Source organism: Artibeus jamaicensis, unplaced genomic scaffold (assembly GCF_021234435.1).
Source record: "Artibeus jamaicensis isolate MK-2021 breed Jamaican fruit bat unplaced genomic scaffold, CSHL_Jam_final contig_1998, whole genome shotgun sequence".
Taxonomy (NCBI): domain Eukaryota; kingdom Metazoa; phylum Chordata; class Mammalia; order Chiroptera; family Phyllostomidae; genus Artibeus; species Artibeus jamaicensis.
The window spans coordinates 18073861-18094429 of NW_026521407.1; the positions used below are offsets into that span (position 1 = coordinate 18073861).

Genomic DNA, 20569 nt, shown 5'->3' on the forward strand with positions numbered 1-20569 from the left:
CTGAGTCAAAGACCCAGGTCTGCCACCTACTGGGAAACTGGCTGCGTTCCTGGTGGCCCTTTCAGGCCTGTGTCCCGTCTGTGAAATGAGGGGATTTCGGTAATCTAGGGTCCTTTCCAGCTTGACACTCCAAGATGCCAAGTCTTTATTTACTTCCTCCGTCTGAAACATCGGCAGGGCCCATTTCTGTGGCAGGGGAATGCTAGGTCTCGGAACAGAACGTCTGAGCAGATAGTTCCAGCTGCCTTGCAGAGGTTTCTTTGTTTAACTGCGGTATGATCGCCACATGACATATGAGTTTCACCTGTACCACATAACGATTCAATATTTGTGTGAATTGTGAAGTATCCATCACACGTAAATCTAGTTAACATCTATCGCCATACCTACTTAGAATTTTTTTCTTGGGAGCAGAACGTGAAAGACTTAATCTCAGCAACTTCCAGTTATGCAAGCCATGTAATCACCATGCTGCACATGACCTTCTCAGGACAGACCTGCCTTACAGCCGGAAGTCTGTGCCTTTCGACCGCCTTCCTCCGTCCTGCCCAGCCCCCACTTTCCTCCTCCGGCAACCACTCATCTGTCCTTTGTATCCGTGATCACACTTTTAAAATATTCCACATATAAGACATCATACGGTATTTGTGGTATTTGTCCTCTGACATATTTCAAGCAGCAGAATGCCCTCCGGGTCCACCTGCGTTGTTTTCAGGGTACTATTTCATTCCTTTTATGGCTGAGCAGGTTCCGTTGTGCACACACCCCGAGTTTTCTCTACCCATCCCCCCACCGTGGGACACTCGGGCTGGCTCCGTATCCCGACCGTCCTGGGGAATGCTTAGCATAGACATGAGGGCACAGCCATCTCTCTGGGAGAGTGATTTCATTTTCTTCGGGTACAGTCCCAGGAGTGGAGTAGCTGGATCATGCTGTCATTTTAATTTTAGTTTTTGGAGGAACCTCTGACTCTTTCTCATAGTGGCTGCACCAATTTACATTCTCACCAACAGGGTGCAAGCGTCCCCCTTTCTCCGAGTCCTCCACCACACTTGCTACTTCTTGTCTTTTTGGTAAAGCCCCTCCCAGCAGGTCTGAGGTGCCCTTCAGAGTTTTATGTTAAAATGTAAATATCTCAGAAAGGAAGGCTCCCACTTCTCCAGCTGACATGGAACTAGTGGAGAATGAGATGACCCTCGATTCTAACAAGAAAGGGGCAGCGGGGAGTGGCTTAGGCAGGTGCACTCTGACATGCAACCACTTACTTGGCAGCCTTGACCTTGGGCTCGCACCTCTGCTGGCCATTTGAATGTAGCCAAGGGGTCCTACACACCGACCCTCACAGACTTAACAAAGGTGCCAAGACACGTTGAACATGAGTTCCTTCAATTTCCTAGGGTCTAATTCTCAGACAAATCCAACCGGCGATAAGAATGCACCTTTACTTCTTGCTGAGTCCCCAAGGAAAGCATGGAGAATCTTCGTTTCTGTCCCAGATGCCACACAAAGCCTTCTGAGGAAGAAAACGAGCTTTTTCTTTGATATTATCTTATTTTTTATTTCCACCCAAGGACATGTTATTTCAGAGAGAGGGGAAGGGAGGGAGAGAGGGGGAGAGAACACCTATGTGAGAGAAAAACATCAACTGGTGGCCTGTTGTATGCACCCCTAATAGGGACTAAACCTGCAACCCAGGCACGTGCCCTGACTGGGAACTGAACCTGCAACCTTCTGGTTTACAGGACGATGCTCCAACCACTGAGCCACACTGGCTGGGGTCCTTCGATATTATTTTATAACAGAAAAGTGATAATGTAAATAATTTCAAGAGTCCAGAACACATGAAGAGAACAAAAAATCACCATCATTTTAAAACCTGGAGACTTTTCACTATTCTCAATATTTGAGCACATTTCCTTCCGTAGGAACTTGGTTTTGATGTGGCTTTTGGACGTGTCTGAGATTTGACACGCATTTTCATAAATCATTGTCAACCGTAACTTCACTGAAATTGTTTGGCTGTAACTCCTGCAGCTGGGAGAGGTGGCCCTCCTATCTGCCAAAGAACCGATGGTACTGGCAGCTGCATTAGAAGGAGGTCTTGTGATTCTAAGTCATTGTCATCTTGGTATTCAGAGTACGACATGTCAAACTTAAAGCAAGTTAATGGTGATTTATTATATGCTGTTCCCTCCGGGCTGATTCATGGCTCAGAATGTGCTCTCCAGTTTTCAAAAATAGAAAGGAATCTCTGTGCTTGCAAATGCACTGTGCCTCTGCAAGGGAGAGCCATTTCCCCACCTGTGCTGCCGGTCCTCAGGGAGCCCTCACCGCACAATAAACCGCTCCTTCGTTCTGCGATGCACGCTCAGGTGTGGTACAGACCGCCCCCGCCGCCTTCCGTAAAATGCTGCGAGCTCTGTGGCGCGCCTGTGGCCGCACGGAAGTTTCTACCCTCCACCGCTCAGCGCACAGACTGCTGCGCTGGCAGGAAATTAGCTTCGAGTCCCCTCTGGCCAAACTCTTCAGAGGAAACGGCCTGCAATCTTTGTCACAACAGGAACAGGCATGGCACAAACAGAGACAAAGAGGAAGGAAATTTACAGCCACGTGGGATACTGAGCGCAATGCAGCGGGAGGACTCCGTGTATATCGTTTCTTTGTAGTTCGCGCGGGCCAAGCGAGTACAGAGTTTGTGTGCTCGAGACAGTGAGACAAGTGATTCTGTCTCCCTCGTGTACTCGTTAAGGGCTTTTAAATCAAAGCCGGAGTTTCCATCCTTATCCTTGTTCAGAAAACATATTAGAGAATGAGACCAAATAAAGGAGACCACTGGCCTCAGGGTTTTATGTTTGTGGTTTTGACAGTGCAGAGGCAGCTGGGGGCTCTTGAGTGAGGAGCTGGTCACGTCACTGGAGTGCAACTCTGGCCGCTGTCGGGCTGCCCGCCGGCTGGCGCTGGGCCAGTCTGTGACCCTGGCGGGCCACCTGCAAGTGCAGAGCCCACACGCCCTAGCGGTCACCCCAGGCCCTCAGTCCTCCCCACAGTTCTGGGGGGTAAAAGAAGCCATCTCCATTTTACTGAAGTAGAAAGGGAGTTCAGTGGTTGTGGAGATGATAATTACAAATTTCAGGGTCTGAAAAACTCCCGGACATTCTCTCCAAAGGATGGCTCAGGTGTGATAAGACACATTTCGGTCTCTCGACCTGACCCTGGTCTTTCAGAAGGAAATGCTAAATCTGTCCCTGAATCTACTCCCGATGTTTCCCTGCAACAGAGAAAACACCCACCATTGCTTCTAATTTTTCTTGAGACAGAATTGTTCCTTTACAAATACACACACATTCTTTTAAAATAGCCCCACACTTTCAAAAACTTCTTTCCTCCTTGTTTAAACTGAAAAAAAAGCAAGGTAACCAATGAGTTTTTGAGCTAAGAAAAACAGCTGTAGTTGCTAAAACTGAAGAGTAGATGGGGAGGAACTTTGCTTTTGCAAGAGGAACAGGCCCGGCCCGAGGACAGGCCGCACGGTCCCCTGGCCCATGCAGCCTGAGAGTGGAGGGTGCAGTGGGGGAAGGAAGCCAACTGCTGGGCGGCCCACAGGCCCCTGTGCTGGAGATGCCACTCACTGAGCCCAGTGGCCCACTCTTCTAAGGAACAGAGAGCCACGCATGCTTTGAGCTTTCTGTCCCCAACTGTCCCCTGCCAAAATCTGCCAAGGTCCAGCCCGGGCCCACGCCTTCTGGGAGTTCTGCTCAGATTCTGCCCACCTCTCCTCCTGGACCAGAGAGCACATCTTATCGACAGCCTGCACTCATCATACCCTGGGTCCTACGCCTACTTGTCCTGCGCCTGTGTGTCACGCAGAGCAGATGGGCTCTGGGAACAATGTGGCTGGAGGTGGGCTTCCCGTGATCGGCCTATAGGTACTTGACAGGACCTAGTGCGGTCCCAGGCACACAGTATGTCTTCAGGAATTACTCTTGCAGATGAGTTCAGCCTCTCATTCCTAAAACATCAAACTTAACGCCCACGGCTCTTGCACTGACCACCCTCCAGTTTGTGAAATAGGCTTTAAAGTCATTTCACAGAACTTTAGATGGCCTCCACAGCTTCGGTCTTTTAAAAACATTTCGTCAAGGCTAAGATTTTTCAGCACTGACGTCAACGGTAAAGGGCCGGATGTGGCGATGAGATGAGCGGAGCAAAGGCACAGGAGAGGTGTGTGCTGCCCGCGGGCTGGCCGCCTTCACAAACTCAGCCTCACTTCGTTCTCAGCTGACACTGTGAGATGGGCATCATGACCCCATTTTACAGAGAAGGAAACTGAGGCTCAGAGCCTACGTATCTTGGGTTGGTCCCAGCAGACTTTGAAATTCAGTGACACAGAGCTGGGACACTATAGTGAACTGAAGCAGCCACTTCATGACCCTAAAGTGGAATATAATTTATACCTCGTACCCGAAGCGTTAGGTACACAAATCGTTCTCACGTGGTGACTCCCTGCCCTGCCGCCCCGTAAAGGGCCTCTCTCTCGTTGACTCCTCGCTCAGTGACTTCCTAAAATGTCATCATCTGCTGCTTCAAACTAGCAAATCCAAACTATTTCCACTCTTAGCTGAGAAACTTATTGAACAGTGTTCCATCCGGAGAAGTTTGTGAAGTCCATGAGCCCTGAAGGTCACCCAAGGAGAGGTTTCTTTTGTAGTATAATAGAATGCATTCTTTTTTTAAAAAGATTTTATTTATTTAATTATTTTTAGAGAGAGGGGAAGGGAGGGAGAAAGAGAGGGAGAGAAACATCAATGTGTGGTTGCCTCTTGCACACTTCAACGAGGGACCACATGCAACCCAGGCATGTGCCCTGACTAGGAATCAAACCAGCGACCCTTTGGTTTACAGGTCAGCACTCAATCCACTGAGCCATACCAGCCAGGTGTAATAGAATGTATTCTTTACAGTTCGGCTTGTCTTTCTCCTAGTCACGTAGACACACCAAGTCAAAACCTGCTTTTAATTATTACACCTACGCCATCCTGAGCAACCACAGAAAATAATTAGGAGTAAACACCTTTCAGTATCAGAGGCATGAAACCTCCCACGCATCTACCTTAAATGCCTTGACACGTTTGCTGAATACGGGTCCCAGATGAAAGGAGTTTCTGTCTGGTGGCCATGGTGGCCACACAGCCTCTTGCAGGACATGTGACCTTAACATTATTAAACCTGCCACCATTAAAACACAGCCTCGAAGTAAACAACACGAAGACTTATAAAGCAGAAACAGTGCTGCGGGTTTGCAAGACAGCTGGAAATGCAGCTCATGAAAAGAGCCCCCCGGGCGTGAGGTGAGGGCGGCACCGACCTTGTTCGGGAAGCTCACCTGTTGGGTTTGCAGGGATGTCCAGGATGGTCTTCAACAGCTTCATGTCCTTAATGTTGTGAATGTAAATGGACTCCTCCAGGCACACCAGCAGCCTCTGTAACCACACAGACTCATCAGTCTACTGGATGGGTTCTGCCAAAAGGGACTGAGCAGATCAAAATCACTCATCTTTCCTCTACGTCCTAACCGGATTCTAAGCCTGAGAGGAAGAAGTTGGATGATGGATTTGAGGATGATGTTTATGTACGCACACGCGCACACACCCATGTACATCATCAGCCACCTGAACAGAAACTTAAAATACAAGACACTTAGAAATTTCTAAGTGATATTTCCCTCCCTCCCTCCCTTGTACTTTCCCCTCTCCTTAAAATGAGGATGTCTGAACACTTCCTGACCAGACTCCCTTTGCTGTTTAAGGCAATTTTGGGTAAGTTTTTGTATTCTTATGTCCATCAGACAGGCTCCTCTTTTTAAAATTGAATTTATTGGGGTGACATTGGTTAATAATATTATATAGGTTTTGGTTCTATATAATTCTATAATAGATCGTTTGTATATTGTATTGTGTTCACCACCCCAAGTCAAGTCTCCTTCACCACCGTTTATCCCCCCTTTACCCTCTTCCGCCCCCACCCCCTTTCCATCTGGTAATCACCACACTGTTGTCTGTGTCTGTGAGGTTGCTTTTTTAAATTTTTGCTTAATCCCTTCACCTTTTTCACCCAGCCCCGCAACCCTCCCCTCTGACAGCTGTCTGTTCTCTATCTATGAGTCTCTTTTTTTTTTTTTTTTCAGTTTATTTTGTTCATTATATTCCACATGAGTGAAATCATATGGTATTTGTCTTTCTCTGACTGGCTTATTTCACTCAGCATAATATTTGCAGGTCCATCTGTGCTGTAGCAAAAGGGAAGATTTCCTTGTTTTTTTGCACCCAAGTGGTATTCCACTGTGTACATGTCCCGTGGCTTTTTTATCCACTCATCTACTGATGGACACTTTGGCTGCTTCAAATCTTGGCGATTGTAAATAGTGCTGCAATGAACATAGGGGTGTGTATATTCTTTCAAATTAGTGTCTCGGGTCTCTTCAGATATAATCCTAGAAGTGGAATTGCTGGGTTGAAAGGCAGTTTCATTTTTTTGTTTTGAGGTAACACCGTACTGGTTTCCACAGTGGCTGCACCAGGCTGCATTCCCACCAACAGTGCACGAGGGTCCCCTTTTCTCCACATCTTTGCCAACACTTGTTGTTTGTTGGTGACGACCCTTCTAACAGGTGTGAGGTGACATCTCACTGTGGTTTTAATTTGCATTTCTCTGATGATGAGTGACAATGAGCATCTCTTCATGTGTCTGTTGGCCATTTGTATGTCCTCTTTGGAGAAGTGTCTATTCAGGTCCTCTGCTTGTTTTTTAATTGGATTGTTTGTTTATTTGTTTGATGTTTCATAAGTTCTTTATAAATTTTAGATATTAACTCCTTATCAGATGTATCATTGGCGAATGTGTTCTCCCATTTAGTGGACTGTCTTTTCATTTTGTTGGTTTCCTTTGGTTTGAAAAATCTTTTTAGTTTGATGTCCTATTTGTTTATTTTTTCTTTTGTTTTTCTTCCCTGAGGAGACATATCAGAAAAAATAGTGCTATGAGAAATGTCCGAGATTTTACTACCTATGTTTTCTTCTAGGACTTTTGTGGTTTTGATTCTAACATTTAAGTCTTTAATCCATTTTGAGTTTATTCTTGTGTATAGCATAAGAAGGTGGTCTAGTTTTGCACCTGTCTGCCCAGTTTCCCCCAAACCACTTATTGAATAGACTCTCTCTACCCCATGTATGTCCTTGTCTCCTTTGTCAAATATTAATTGACCATAAAGGCGTGGATTTATTTTGGGGTTCTCTATTTTGTTCTATTGATCTATATGTCTGTTTTTATGCCAATACTGTGCTGCTTTGATTACTATGGGCTTATAGTATAGTTTGATATCAGGTAGTGTGATTCTCCCAACTTTGTTAGTCTTTCTCAAAATTGTTTATAGCTATTTGGGTTCTTTTGTGATTCCATATACATTTTTGGAATGTTTGTTCTAGTTCTGTGAAATATATTGGTATTTTATTGGTATTTTAATAGGAACGATATTGAATCTATAGTTTGCTTTGGGTACTATGGACATTTTAATCTTAATTCTTCCTATCTATGAAGTGGTATATGCTTCCACATATTTGTATCTTCTTCAATTTCTTTCTTCAGTGTCTTATAATTCTCTAAGTACAGGTCTTTTATCCTTGGTTCAACTTATTCCTAGGTATTTTTTGATGCGATTGTAAATGGGATTGTTTTCTTAGTTTCACTTCCTGATAGTTCTATTGGCGTACAAAAATACAACTGGTTTCTGGATATTTACTTTGTATCCTACTACTTTACTGAATTTATCGATCAGTTGTAGTAGTTTTTGGTGGAGTCTTTAGGGTTCTCTCTATATAGTATCACGTCATCTGCAAATAATGATAGCTTTACTTCTTCCTTTCCAATTTGGATGCCTGTTACTCCTTCTTGTCTGATTGCTCTGTCTAGAACTTTTGGCACTATGTTGCTTAAGAGTGGTGAAAGCAGACACACCTGTCTTGTTCCCGATCTTAAGGAAAATGTTTGTAGTTTTTGTCCATTGAGTAGGATGCTGGCTGTGGGTTTGTCCTATATAGAGACAGTCTGTCTCCCTTTTAATGTTCATAACGAGTCTCCCCCCTGTACAGAGGAGGGTTTCATTGCTCTCCCTGGATGTCCCAACCTTCTGTTTTACCCCTCAATGAATGGTCAGATTTTAATCTCACTAAAGTCTCCTCCAGCACTTTCCCCATCCCTGGTAGAAAACATGGAGAAGCCCTTCAGCCCTCACGTGAACACCCGGTCCCCCTCCCACACTCGGCTCCTCCCCCTGGGGGTCCCCCTCCCCAGTGCTGGGAGACCCTTCTCTTCCTCTTTAATGAGACTCGTCGGGTTTGGAGGCCTTCCCAATGGCGGTGCGCTCTACCAGGTAGAGCAGGCCACGGGGTTAACGTGTTGTGTGTAAGGGAACAGGAGCTATGGCTCAGGGCAGGTAAACAGATGTCGGGTGCTGGGGGAGCTGTTGGGAAGGAATTTGGGGCCCAGTATCTCCGACCTCACTTGGGGCAGCTGCCTCCTACCCCGGCACATGCCTTACTTGACTGCCCTCCAGGCTGGTGGATCTCAGGCTTGGACACGAATCTGAGCACCCAAGGAACATGGGCTGGACTCTCCCAGAGATTCTGGTCTGGGAGGTGGTTCACCAAGTGCCCCAGGTGATGCTGACGCAACCTGTGTTTAAGAACCACTGTTCTTGGGCCAGACCCTTTTATTCCAGGGAACAAAACTTGGACAGGCAGGCACCTAAAACACTGCAAAGAGCAGCAGGCTTTCCTCCTAGGAAAAGCCTGCTCCATTGTTTCCCAGCAAGACTCCCCAAAGCTCAGAACAACAGAGACCGGCACTTGAACCAAGCAGAAAAATAAGATGTAAATATCTTAATGTTAATGAAAGCACCGTGGCCACAGCTCTGTGGCTGGGCGCTAAGGAGCAACAAAATTCTAACCGGGTCTCAAAACTGATGACAAATTAGTGTTTCTCCACAGAACACACATTCTCTGGTCAACCCGATCCCTTTGCCCTTTGCCAGCACTTACTGTGGTTTGGACTCTCATTACTCTATGCTTGTTATATTCTTAGGTTTCTGATATTCTCTCAGAGCCCCCTCCAGCCCCACACCCAATCCCCAGCCTCCTGGAGCCTCAGCACTTGCGGAATCAGCATCTACTGCTAGCTTGTCTGACCTCGTCCGCGTCGTTCCCTGCAGCTCTGGGGCCCCTTTGGCCAAATTTCAGGCCGCCCCCATGTTGGCTGCAGTCAAGAATTAAGCAGGAGGAAAACAGAAAGCATTCAGAGGGAAAGAGGAGGTACTTTGTCTTCGGTTCACATGACAGCACGCTTCTGGGTTGGGCCGGGCCCTGCTCACTTGCTCCGTCTGACAATCCCTCTTCAGTCTCAGCAGCACCACGGGCTGCCGGCCTTCGACTCAGCTCAGCCCTGTCCCTGTGGGTCTCCCCGACTTTCCTCAGTTTTATCATTTAATAATTCCTTTTATCAGTTAAAAAATATTTACAGTGTCTGCCCTCAAGCACCACCGATGGAGACTTAGCCTCAGAGGCTGGCTGTGGATGCCACATCTGTTCTGAGGGGCCCCTGTCACCCACGTGGACGGTGACAGCAGAGGACCAGAGACCTGTAAACGCTGCGTATTGAAAAGCCTCTGGTTGACCGTCTTTATTCCACTGAACACATTTCCTCAATTAAGCACCGGGGGAATCACATCGACGGAAAAGGCAAAATATCACGATTACTAAATAGTCTTCCTCTCTGAGTATCTGAGGGATGCCCTCCACCATGTGGCAGGGAGGGGCTGCAGGACTTGCCTAAAGCAGAAGCTGTTGAGACCCAAACGTGAATGTTAAGACCAGCAAACCCCAAACATTTCCCAGAGCTGTTCCGAATCAGCTTCCTAGGCACAGAAGCGTCAAAGGAAGAGACCTGTTCAACCTGGGTTCCTATGAGCTTGGCCGTGAACAGCCAAGGAGCCCCAGGTGCATCAATGTCCTTTGGAAGATGGCGGGGGTGTGGGGGGGCGGGGAGCCTTAAAGTTAACGAGCGTTACAAGGAGTGTTAATGAGTGTTACGTCACAGTGACAGCTAAAGGCTAACAGGACACTTGAATAATCCTGTCTTGTCCCATCTGCTAAAGAAAACATCAGAGAGCAAGTAAGAGAGAAGTTACACAAATAAATACCATGGGCACTGTGTGAGGGCTCTGATCTCCACAGGGAATTTGCCTGATCAATCTTAAAAATACAATCAGCTACCAGAAGGGACAGTTACTATTCCTATACTGGCTACTGCTATATGCAAAAATAAAAATACAGTTCTGTAAGGAGATTTCACATGCTCCCAACAGAATTCAGAGGGAGCCCTTTGCGCCAAGGATTGTGCTTAGAATCGTTCAAATTGAAAACTCTCAAACTGTCTTTTCTCCCTTGCTAAGCACCTGGGTATATTTTCTTTTTTTTACTCTGGCTCCTCTTTGCTTACTGCTCCCCCCCCAATATCCTATTTCTCAGGCTATTCTCTGCTTTACACAGGCTTAACTGGATAGTCAGTCAAAATATTTTATCAACTCCAATAAATAATCTGTTCCTTACCATAAATTTAAGAAAGCACTTTGTCTTACTTATTTAAAAATTTAATCATCACTTAATAGTTTAGGCACAAAGACAGAAGGAAACACTGTCCTCAGTGAATGAAACGACCTCCGTCATCCTGGGAATGTTTACGTGAATAGATAGAACCGCAAGGCCATACAGAGATCTGTCGGTTTGTTTATTTAATAGGCGGTCAGGAAACAGATATTTATGGAGCATTTTTCTACCAGGTCTTACAGCAGTGAACAAAACACCCCCGCTGTCCTCATAGGATTTAAAATCTAGTAATTCGACGGAAACTCTGTTAATAACTCAAACACTCACTTCACAAGGTCTGATATTTTTCAAGAGAAGGTGCAGCATATTTGAGATAAGAATAATCCTTCCTTCAACAAAGAAAACACTACAAGAACAATCTTCAAGTATTCTCTGGGTGGCAGTGGAAGCCTGAGACCCAGCACCTGGTCCCCTGGGCACTTTTACTGACTGGCTCCAGAACCAACGCAGGAGGACCACGCTCGATCCTCAGGAGCTGTGTTCTGAGCGGCACTACCACCAATCTGCAGCGAGTGCCACCAAAAGGGACCCGAATCAGACAGGCATCCCTCTGCTGAAGGTGTCCCTGCAGTAGCTCAGGGGAGAGTTTCAGAGCCTGAGGTGTGGCCAGCCTGCATCCGCAGGAGGGTTCTCCTAACCAATGGCCGACATCCGAGAAAGAACAAGAGGCAGAAGAACCAGGGAGGACCCACCACTGAAACACATGCATGGAGTCGACTCTCTTTACCGCAGCCTCATTAAGTGAGGCCTGAGTATGAAAACCCCCTTTGGAATTTGATGCTTGTTCTAGAAACATTCATTTTGAAAGATATCCATCTTTCTCTTTGGTCCCAATGAACAGAAGCCTTGCAATCTGGATGGATCTCCCCACTTACCTGCCGGTTCAGCCTTATGGACAAGATGTTGTTGGAATAGCTGTAATTACAGATCTCCGTGCCTTTCTTGAAGTGATAGACGTTCATTTGCCGTGGCTTTGTGCGACTGACCACCACCACCAGGCTGCTGGAGAAGAGGCGCTCCACAATGTAGACATCTGGGATTTCATCTGGAAGGGAGGGCGGTGGAAGTTACCTGGGTTTCAGTGCTCCCTTGACTAGGCCAGGCTCCCAGCAGTCCCTGGGTCCTGCTGAGTCTCCGGGCACCCTCCATCAGCACGCATTTGCAATGATTTTTCCTCATGGTGAGGCTTTAACCATTTCCAAGTGTAACAGTTCCAAAGCCCTATCAAATATCTAAAGAAAATACCAGTGACCAGACACAAAGTCAGGACTTCCCGAGCTCCCATTCCAGGGCCCTCTGATGCCACTGTTTGCTCTAGGAAACATATTTGAGGGGATCGAGCAAGCTCCATCTACCCTTTTCTCATCAAGAGGTTTCAAAGAAGTGACTACTCTGTCACAGCCTCTGCTTTCAGGATTCTTTTTTGTCTCTGCTGCTAAGATGGGGACCGCCATGGGGGGCAGTAACAGAAAAGTCTGGACTCCTTCCCCATCGTGCTGCCCTCCAGGACGCGGTCTGGAATCCCTTTCCCAATGTAAACAATCTGGACTTCGTTTTATGACCAGGGAAGTACTTCTGCATGCTGGAAGAAAGTACATCAGTAAGCCTCCTGAGCACCCGCAGGGAGAGAATGTTCTTTCATGCCTTTCTTGTTCTTGGGCAAGTCCCACAGGGACAGGAGAGAGACAGCAAAATATTCATGAAAATGGCATAATAAAAGTGACATCCTATAAACAAATGAGGAGCCCAATATATTATTTGCCAAATGACTTACTTTTTGAGAAATCCAAAGACTGTATATCCTTCCCTATTTTGATGACATAGACCATTGCTTACTCTGGGACAATTAGAGTCACATTTCTAAAGTGAACTTTTGAAAAATATTCACTAGAAGTACTCTAATGCCTTCAATATGGACTGTGTAAATGGGATGTATTGTTTTATTAGAGCAAAGAACACACTTCCACAACCAAATGAATGTCACCAATATTCTACAGTGCCAATATAATGGGAAAAATCCAAACTGATCTCTTATTGTGACAACTATAGAAACTGATGACTGTTAATATGTGTACATGAAAAGCCATCAGCAACATAGCTCAAAAAAAGGATTTCTTAATATAAAATATTACCTAAGCTATTGCTACATCTAAGTGCTTCATCATGGTTTTTTCCAAAGCAAGAGGCGACAATGATTTGTATTTCAATCTGAAAGATCCTGACTCCAGTTTGATGGCTAAGGGAGGGAAATGCAGAAAGCTCAGGGGCACCAGGGGTTAAAGTCCGGAGGGAAGATCTGATGCCCTGGGGTCTCTCTCTCTCTCTCTCTCTCTCTCTCACACACACACACACACACACACCCACACCACACTTACTGCTTCCGTGGACTTGGTCCAGTTGCTCCACAGAACTCAGAGAAAACAGCTTATACCCAGCTTTGGTTCCAATTGCTAGGGATCTGTGGGAGAGAACGACAGCCGGGAATGACCACAGGTATTGTGCTCCAACTCAGACCTGCCTGGAGACAGGGCCCCTTTCCCTCTCACTTCACTGGGGACAGATAAACACACATCCTCAGGTGCTTGGATACTGGACAACTTTCTAACCGACAAGGCACACCTTGTCAGGTGGGCGGGCAAGGTAAAAGGACGAGGTCAAAGACGACTACACAGGAAAATGCGCAGTGGCTGAGAGACAGTCCATGGGCTGTGACATCAAGTGAAATGTCGAACCTGCAAGAGACCATGTTTTCCCAGCTGAGCAGAAGTAGGAAAAATGGAATGTTGAAGGATATTCGCCATAGTTCCCACTCCCTACACAATGAGGGGGCTCCTAGTTGTTTGAGAGGTACTTTACCAAGAGGTAAATCATTTTTTATTCCCTTGATGACCCTTTTTTTTTTTTTGGCTTAAAAAGGAAATACAAGTTCTTAGTAGACATAATAGGTCATATAGGTCATTAGTAGGCAAAACTTCATAGATGCTTTCTTTCATTTTTTTCCCATGAAACATTCCCAGACACTTTATACCAGTAGCTCTCATCCCTGGGTGGGCGTCAAACTCACTTGGGAAATTCACAACAAGAACAAAAATATTGATGACTGTCTGCCCCTATTCTCCCAACCCTGATATTTTCTCATTCATTGAATTTTAAAAAGAGTTTATTTATTTATCTTTAGAGGGGAAGAGAAGGAGAGAGGGAGAGAAACATCAAGGTATGGTTGCCTCTTGTGCGTCCCCTGCTGGGAAATGGCCTGCAACCCAGGTATGTGCCCTGACTGGGACTTGAACCACGATCCTCTGGTTCGCAGGCCTGAGCTCAATCCCCTGAGCTACACCAGCCAGAGCTCATTCATTGAATTTTTAACTAATCTATTTATTTATATTTTAGTTCAAGAGCTCTAACGTGCAGCCAGGCATTGAGAACACTGCTTTATACCAACCAACAAAACAAAAACTAAACACTTATTTGGGACAATGTGAACTAAAAAAAAACAAACCCTGATTTTTAAATTTTTCACTTCTCAATCCACAGATAACGACAGAGTGTGAACCCAGGTTTTTGTTTTTGGGTTGTTTTTTTTTGGCCTCAGGATGAAAGCAAATGAGTCTGTTTTGTTCAGCAGCTGGGAATCCCCGTCAGCTTTTCCCCGAGTGAGGGCCCGAACCTGACACAGACAGACGATGGTGAGAACACCAGTCTGACCCCGGGCACCTCCATCCTGGGGAAGTGGGATGTCCCACCGCAAGGGACCTTACCGTGGTCCTCAGTGGACCTACAAATGAGTCCACCTTCCTCATTGAAAACAAATACATGAAAAGGCGAGATTTGCTCTTCACAGAGAAGCATGTACTAAAATAAGCAGCTTCCTGCAGCAAGCCTGATGCCACAGGTCTTGTTTCACTAGCCTAAAAAAGAGAAGGTCACGTGATTTTCCCTGGACTATTTTCCTACCCAATCATTTGTCCTTCCTTGGGACATGCGGATGAGTGACTGCAGTCAACTTGTAATCAGCGAGACAGTGGCTCGGGTTCCTTAGGTCTCCTGGCTGCCCAGTGTCTAAACTGGTGTGTTAGACCTTGGCTTGGGAGAAACAGTTGCCTTAATGATGACAAGCAGCAACTGGAAAGACAAGCTAGCCGCATCTTAAAACCTCCCAAGTACACTCTGTAGTTACTGTTTTAAATTCTTTTCATATAAACTTTTCCACATGCAGACGCACTTAGTTGTAAACAGAGGTTTCTAAAACTTGTGAGTAATGAAAAAAATGTTGTAACTAGAGTCTTATAATATTAACCAATACACCTGGCAATTTAAAATAATTTCCAAACGTCTGCCCTGCTCCTGGAACAGACGAATTTTATGTATGAGAAAATGGTGGTGTGGTCACTGTGTATGTTTTCAATGGTTAATCAATGGCTACCTAACTCCAAATCAAGGAATTCAGACAAAAACCTTATTTTATCCATAGAGTTTTTTTTTTTTGTAGGAAAATTCTCCTCATTTCTCATGGGCACAGTGTTTGGGATAAACATACATCACCAATCAAATGAAAAAAAAAAAGCACCCAAAGTGACTAGCACAGTGGCAAGCATGATGTGTAAGTAAAAGAGGTTGGTAAAGGTGGGTCATCTTCACCCCCCTTCTCCAGAAATACTAGATCTTCTACACAGACTATACTTACAGAAAAAGTCACACTGATACTCCTGAATATATTTGGTAAGGGTCTTGACTTGTTTTAAAATTCAATGTCATACCCTGTGTGGCTCAAAACAACTGACCGTGACAAAAACTTTTACTTATAGGTGAGACAGAGCTGCCCAGCAGAGCCTTCGTCCAACAAAATAGAATGAACTGCAGGGACCAAGGAAATTAATTTCCCCAGCACCCTACGGTTTTGCAAATAACATTCTTATCCAACTGCTATGAAAGCTTGGGCTTAACCAGAATAAAGATGAAAATAATCTAATAAACAAGGCTACAAAGCAGAAATTGGAACATTCACGAATAAGCAAACTAACTCCCTCCCTTAACCTGTGTTCATTTGGGAAGGAAAATACCCAGACATTTCAACAGCCATCCCCTCTTGCAAAATGTTTCTTATGAAACATCAGAATTTTATCTAGACTGCCATTTTTGTGAACTGTGGGTCTCAACTGTGAGTGAATCCTAAAAACAAGTCAGTGAGTCACAAATGGCTTTTAAAAAAAGGAAATAGAAAATACCAGAGGGTATCACCCATCAGAAGGGCAAATGCCATTCTGTGAATCACTTTTTGGTGATATTATTTGTACATGGGGATTGGGTGATGTTGTAATATATATTTCTTATTGTGGGCTGTGGTGGAGGAAAGCTTCAAAGTCACGCACCTAACTAACCAAGATATAACCAGATTACCCGATTACTCATAGTTTTTTTTGAACAAAGGCATACTGTTTGGCATGGGGTGTATTTAAACAGAAATGCAAAGGGAATGGAAGCCAGAGTTGCTGAGGACGGTAACTGGGAGCCTTAATTACCCCCACTGAATGATCAATATTAGCATAACCCAGTCACAGGCCAAAAGCACAAGCCCGAAGCAGACTCCAAACAAGGAACATAGCAGAAACTGGTACAGCAGGAAGTGGGAAACAGGGAAGAGGCCATTCCTGCCTGATGCACTGAGTGCACATTCCAAAGAGATGTTCCAGAGGGTCCAATTCCGTGAAAAAAGGGAAGGAAAAGGACATCTGCGTCCAAGGGACGGACCCCTCCAGATGCCTGAAAACCAGTCCAGGGAATCCCAGCTCTCTGGCCACAGTCCAAACGTGACCATCAGGGTGAAACATTAAAAATCTACTAAAAAAGCAAGAGGAGTTCATGTTCCTGGGGGAAAGCATCCCGGGGCCGAGACTGGGCTCATGGGCTCGGAGAGAGCGGTTCGGCCTCCGCCGAGTGGGCTGCGTGGAAACACAGGGAGATGAACGGAAAGGTTTCTGACATCCAGAGGAAGCAGACTAGATGCCAGCGCTGGGGCTGGGACGGAGGCTGGCCTGCCCGCAGGGATAGGCTGCCTCTAGGTCGGAGGCCCTGCCCAGATGCCACGTTGAGATGCTCAAGGACAAATGGGAAAGTTTTTCCTGGACTCCCAGCTTCCTGGGCCCCAACCACCACGCCTTGGGTCAACTTCCAACCTGCCCCTCCCCTCCCATCTCTTTGTTTTGGCCTCTGCCCCTCCTTCCCAGATCCCCACATCGGTCACCACCCACAGCCCCTGTTCCTTAGTTTTCTTCAGCTCTACTTCGCTCGCTAACTTTCCCCTTTTATCTCGATCAGCCCCTCCTGGCTCTCGGCCTGAGCAAGGAAGGGTCGTGGGCACCCAAATCCCCTGCTGGCGGCGGAGGAAAGTGGAGGAGATGGATACCTAGACCCAAACCAGACGCGGACAGCCGCCGCCGTCCCGCTGTCGGCCTCTTGGGGCACAGGCCAGAGCCTGTTGCTACAAGTTGTGGACAAGACAACACCTCCGGCTGCCACTTTCTGTCCCCCACTTCCCGGCCAGGCAGACTCCGCCGCTTACGTGCAGTCCTGGTTGAAAGAGAAGCAGCTGAGCGCCGCTTCGACCCCGCCCGGGGGGCCGTCGGCGGCCTCGGCCTCCATCAGGGGCTCGACCCGGGTAAGCCGCAGGTCCGAGCGGGGGACAGCCACCTCAGCAGCCCGCTGGCGCCGGCTCTAGGGGCCGGGTGGCCAGCCCCTCTCCTCCCTAGCCCCACCCCAATTCCGCTTCGCTCCGCCCCTCCTTGCTTCGGCCCGGCCCCCCTGGTGTTGCCGCGGTTCCGGCTGCTATTGGCCACGAGTCCTCGCCGCGGAGCACTCTTGACCAATTGGCGATGGTTGTGGGCGGACCCGCCTAGTTTGAAACCCGCCCCCCCATCCGTGACGCGGCTCGCCATTGGGCAAAGGGTAGTGATGCAGAGCTTGCAGGGCACGTGGTGGTGTTTTCATTGCCAGAGCCTCTAGCAAGAAGGGAGAAAGTCGAACGTGTGCAGCTGGGGCGGGACCAGCTGGGTCCAGTGGATATGCGGACGCTCTGGATCCTACCCCACCCAATGCCCCGTCGTATGTAACTCTTCGTCTATTAAACGTACAGAGCTTAGTAGAGAGCGTTAGACGCCAAAGCCCCACCCTTTTGTAGAGTCATCAAGCTGCTTTGAAAATGTTTCTAAAATGAGGATGCCAAGGTCAGGCAGATAAGTTATCTTACCCATTGCACTACCGTTGAGAATGACTACATGCCAACACTGTATTAACTCGTTGAATTCGAGAAAACTTTGTGAGGAAAGGGTAATTGTGCCCAATTTAAAGAAGCGGCAACTGAAGCCCGGAACTGCTGAACAATCAGTATGTGGGTTTGTCTGATTTCAAGAGCCATGCACCAAACAACTCTGCTAGACAGTATTTGACAAAACCTTTTTGGTCTGTAGCTGAAGAAAAAAATGAAAGAAGATGTGTATAGGATTTTATGTGTATAGGTGTATTTTATGAAAGGTATGATGTCTTGAATACACAATTCAAAACATGTAATTCAAGATGACAAAGGGTCTCTACTCATAAGCTAAATACATGTTACCATGTGGAATTACTGGCGCAGTTTATGAATCATTAGCTCTATTAGTTCTACTGGCTTTGGGTTTAATTCCTGATGAATTTTTAATTCATGCTTTTCAACTTTTAAGATGAAGTGGTATTTTCATTATTGTTATATCACAGCGCTTCAAATTGGTATAATTCAAATTTATCTATTTTGTGACATATATAAATTTGGACATAGAATGAGAGAAGAGCACCGTTTTGACCTAAGATTTTCTGGTTGGGTTTTCGGTTTTGGTTTGAAATGCAAATATAAGTTTCTTCTCTCAGATGATGTAAAAATAGTTCATCTCATAGATCCACAATGTGTGTGGTTGCTCTTTAGTTGGTTGTGAGGTGTCGTACAACATCCTAAGTGAAAAGAGCTCTGTCTGGATGTCTTAACTGCAACATCTTTGTGACCTCGCAGATCAAAGGTGCTTTCCTCCTCTCTCCCAGCTCAGTCAACTGCTTCAGTTCTTTCTATTCTATTTAGAATACCAAGGGTATGGCATGTTAGGTGCTAGGTTGCTGGGACAATTACAGGAAGTGCCCAGTAGACTTTTAAAGTGGAAGTTATTACCAGGAGTTTGGGCTTTATGGGGTAGGATTGGGAGCTGGTGTTAGTTTTTGAACAGGAGTGCTTCATGATAAAAGCAGTGTTTTAGGCAGATAAACTCAGCCAGGGTGTGCAAAACAGATTAGAAGGGGAGGGGGAGGGAGGAGGAGCCTACATGAATGTGAACTTCTAGGAGTGAAAGAATGTGAGAGACTACTATGCTATTGGACGGCAGCAAGGTCACACAGGTTAGGACAAACCTGAGAGTCTTTTCTAATTGAAATATATATGACATGTAACATTGTATAAATTTAAGGTATATTACATGTTGATTCGATACATTTCTATATTGTAATATGATTGCCGTGTAGCAAGAATTAGCACCACTACACCAAGAGATATTTTGAGATAGTGCTGTCCGATAGAAAGATAATGTGAATCACTGATGTGAACTTCACATGTAATTTTACATTTTCTAGAAGTTACAGTACAAAGGGTGAAAAGGGCCCTGGCTGGTGTAGTGCCAGCCTGCCAACCAAAGAGTCACCAGTTTGATTCCCAGTCAAGGCGCATTCCTGGATTGCAGGCTGGGTCCCTGGTAGGGGGGCATGCAAGAGGAAACCATACATTGATGTTTCTCTCCCTCTCTTTCTCCTTCCCTTTCCCTTTCTGTAAAAATAAATAAATAAAATCTTTTAAAAAAAAAGCTAAAAAGGCCCTGACTGGTGTGGCTCAGTGGGTTGGGTGCCATCCTGCAAATCACAGGACACCAGTTCCATTCCTGCTGAGTGCACTTGCCCAGGTTGCGGACCAGGTCCCTGAGAGCAACCCATCAATGTTTCCCTCCCTCTCTTTCTCAGCCTCTTCCCTACTCTGTAAAAATAAATAAATAAATAAAATCTTTTTAAGGGTACAAAGAAATGGGCAAGTCAACTTATTTAATATCTCAAAATTTAACCCAATATGTCAAAAATATCATTTTAATAGGTAATCAATATAAAATTATTAATCAGCCAGTTTAAATTATTATGACTGTATAAGTATTTACAATCCAGTGTGTCTTTTTCAATTGCAGCCTATCTCAACTCACACTAGCAAGGTTGTAAGTGCTCACGTGGCTAGTAGCTGTCTCAGTGCTCAGTGGAGTTTGGAGAGCGTAAACCACAGGGCAGGGTGACGCTGGGGAAGAGGGAGTGGCGGGCAAGCAGAGGGAAGAGCTACAGCCGATTCCGTGGCTAGGAAAGGGGCAGCCCGCTGTGCTGCTTTCAGGTGCATGGGCGGGCGTCGGGAAGACACATTTAGTTTCAGACGTGTTGAGGGAGCAGAACTGAGTGTTCATTGGAACTGAGGTTCAGGTCTAGAGATGTAGATACAGAACAAAACAGGTCATCTTCCCAGCCCAACCCTTCCTGTGAATGATCCGCCTGTACGAGTCCCGCCCCAGCGGTTCCTGGTCCTCCGTGCACCGCCACCCGAGTGGGAATAACATCTCAGGGCCGCCTCGTCTGCTTTGCTTTTTTTCCCCAAGACAATAACAGGAATCTGAATTTTAATGTAAATGTATACTTCTATAAATCTATATTTAATTTATATGACTATATTTATGTAAATCTATGTTTACTTTATATAGGCCTATCGTTTTATGTAAAAATTTAAAACGCTGACAACTAATTCTTATTTAAAAAAA

At 45.9% G+C, this 20569-nt stretch overlaps 2 protein-coding genes across 2 annotated transcripts in view; one reads left to right on the forward strand and one right to left on the reverse strand.

Moving 5' to 3' along the window:
* Positions 1–9510, forward strand: part of ARSG (arylsulfatase G) — a 120255-nt gene extending 110745 nt beyond the window's left edge. The window contains exon 13 of the transcript XR_008389737.1: positions 9136–9510. The gene's annotated coding sequence lies outside the window, so the exon portion shown is untranslated. The remainder of the gene's footprint in view (positions 1–9135) is intronic.
* Positions 1–17452, reverse strand: part of WIPI1 (WD repeat domain, phosphoinositide interacting 1) — a 31734-nt gene extending 14282 nt beyond the window's left edge. Inside the window, exons 1-4 of the mRNA XM_037128097.2 lie at positions 17275–17452; positions 13091–13173; positions 11591–11760; positions 5384–5480 (exon numbers count right to left, since the gene is read on the reverse strand). Coding sequence (XP_036983992.1) covers positions 5384–5480; positions 11591–11760; positions 13091–13173; positions 17275–17354 — 430 coding nt within the window. The 5' untranslated portion in view covers positions 17355–17452. The remainder of the gene's footprint in view (positions 1–5383; positions 5481–11590; positions 11761–13090; positions 13174–17274) is intronic.
* Positions 17453–20569: the final 3117 nt, after the last annotated feature.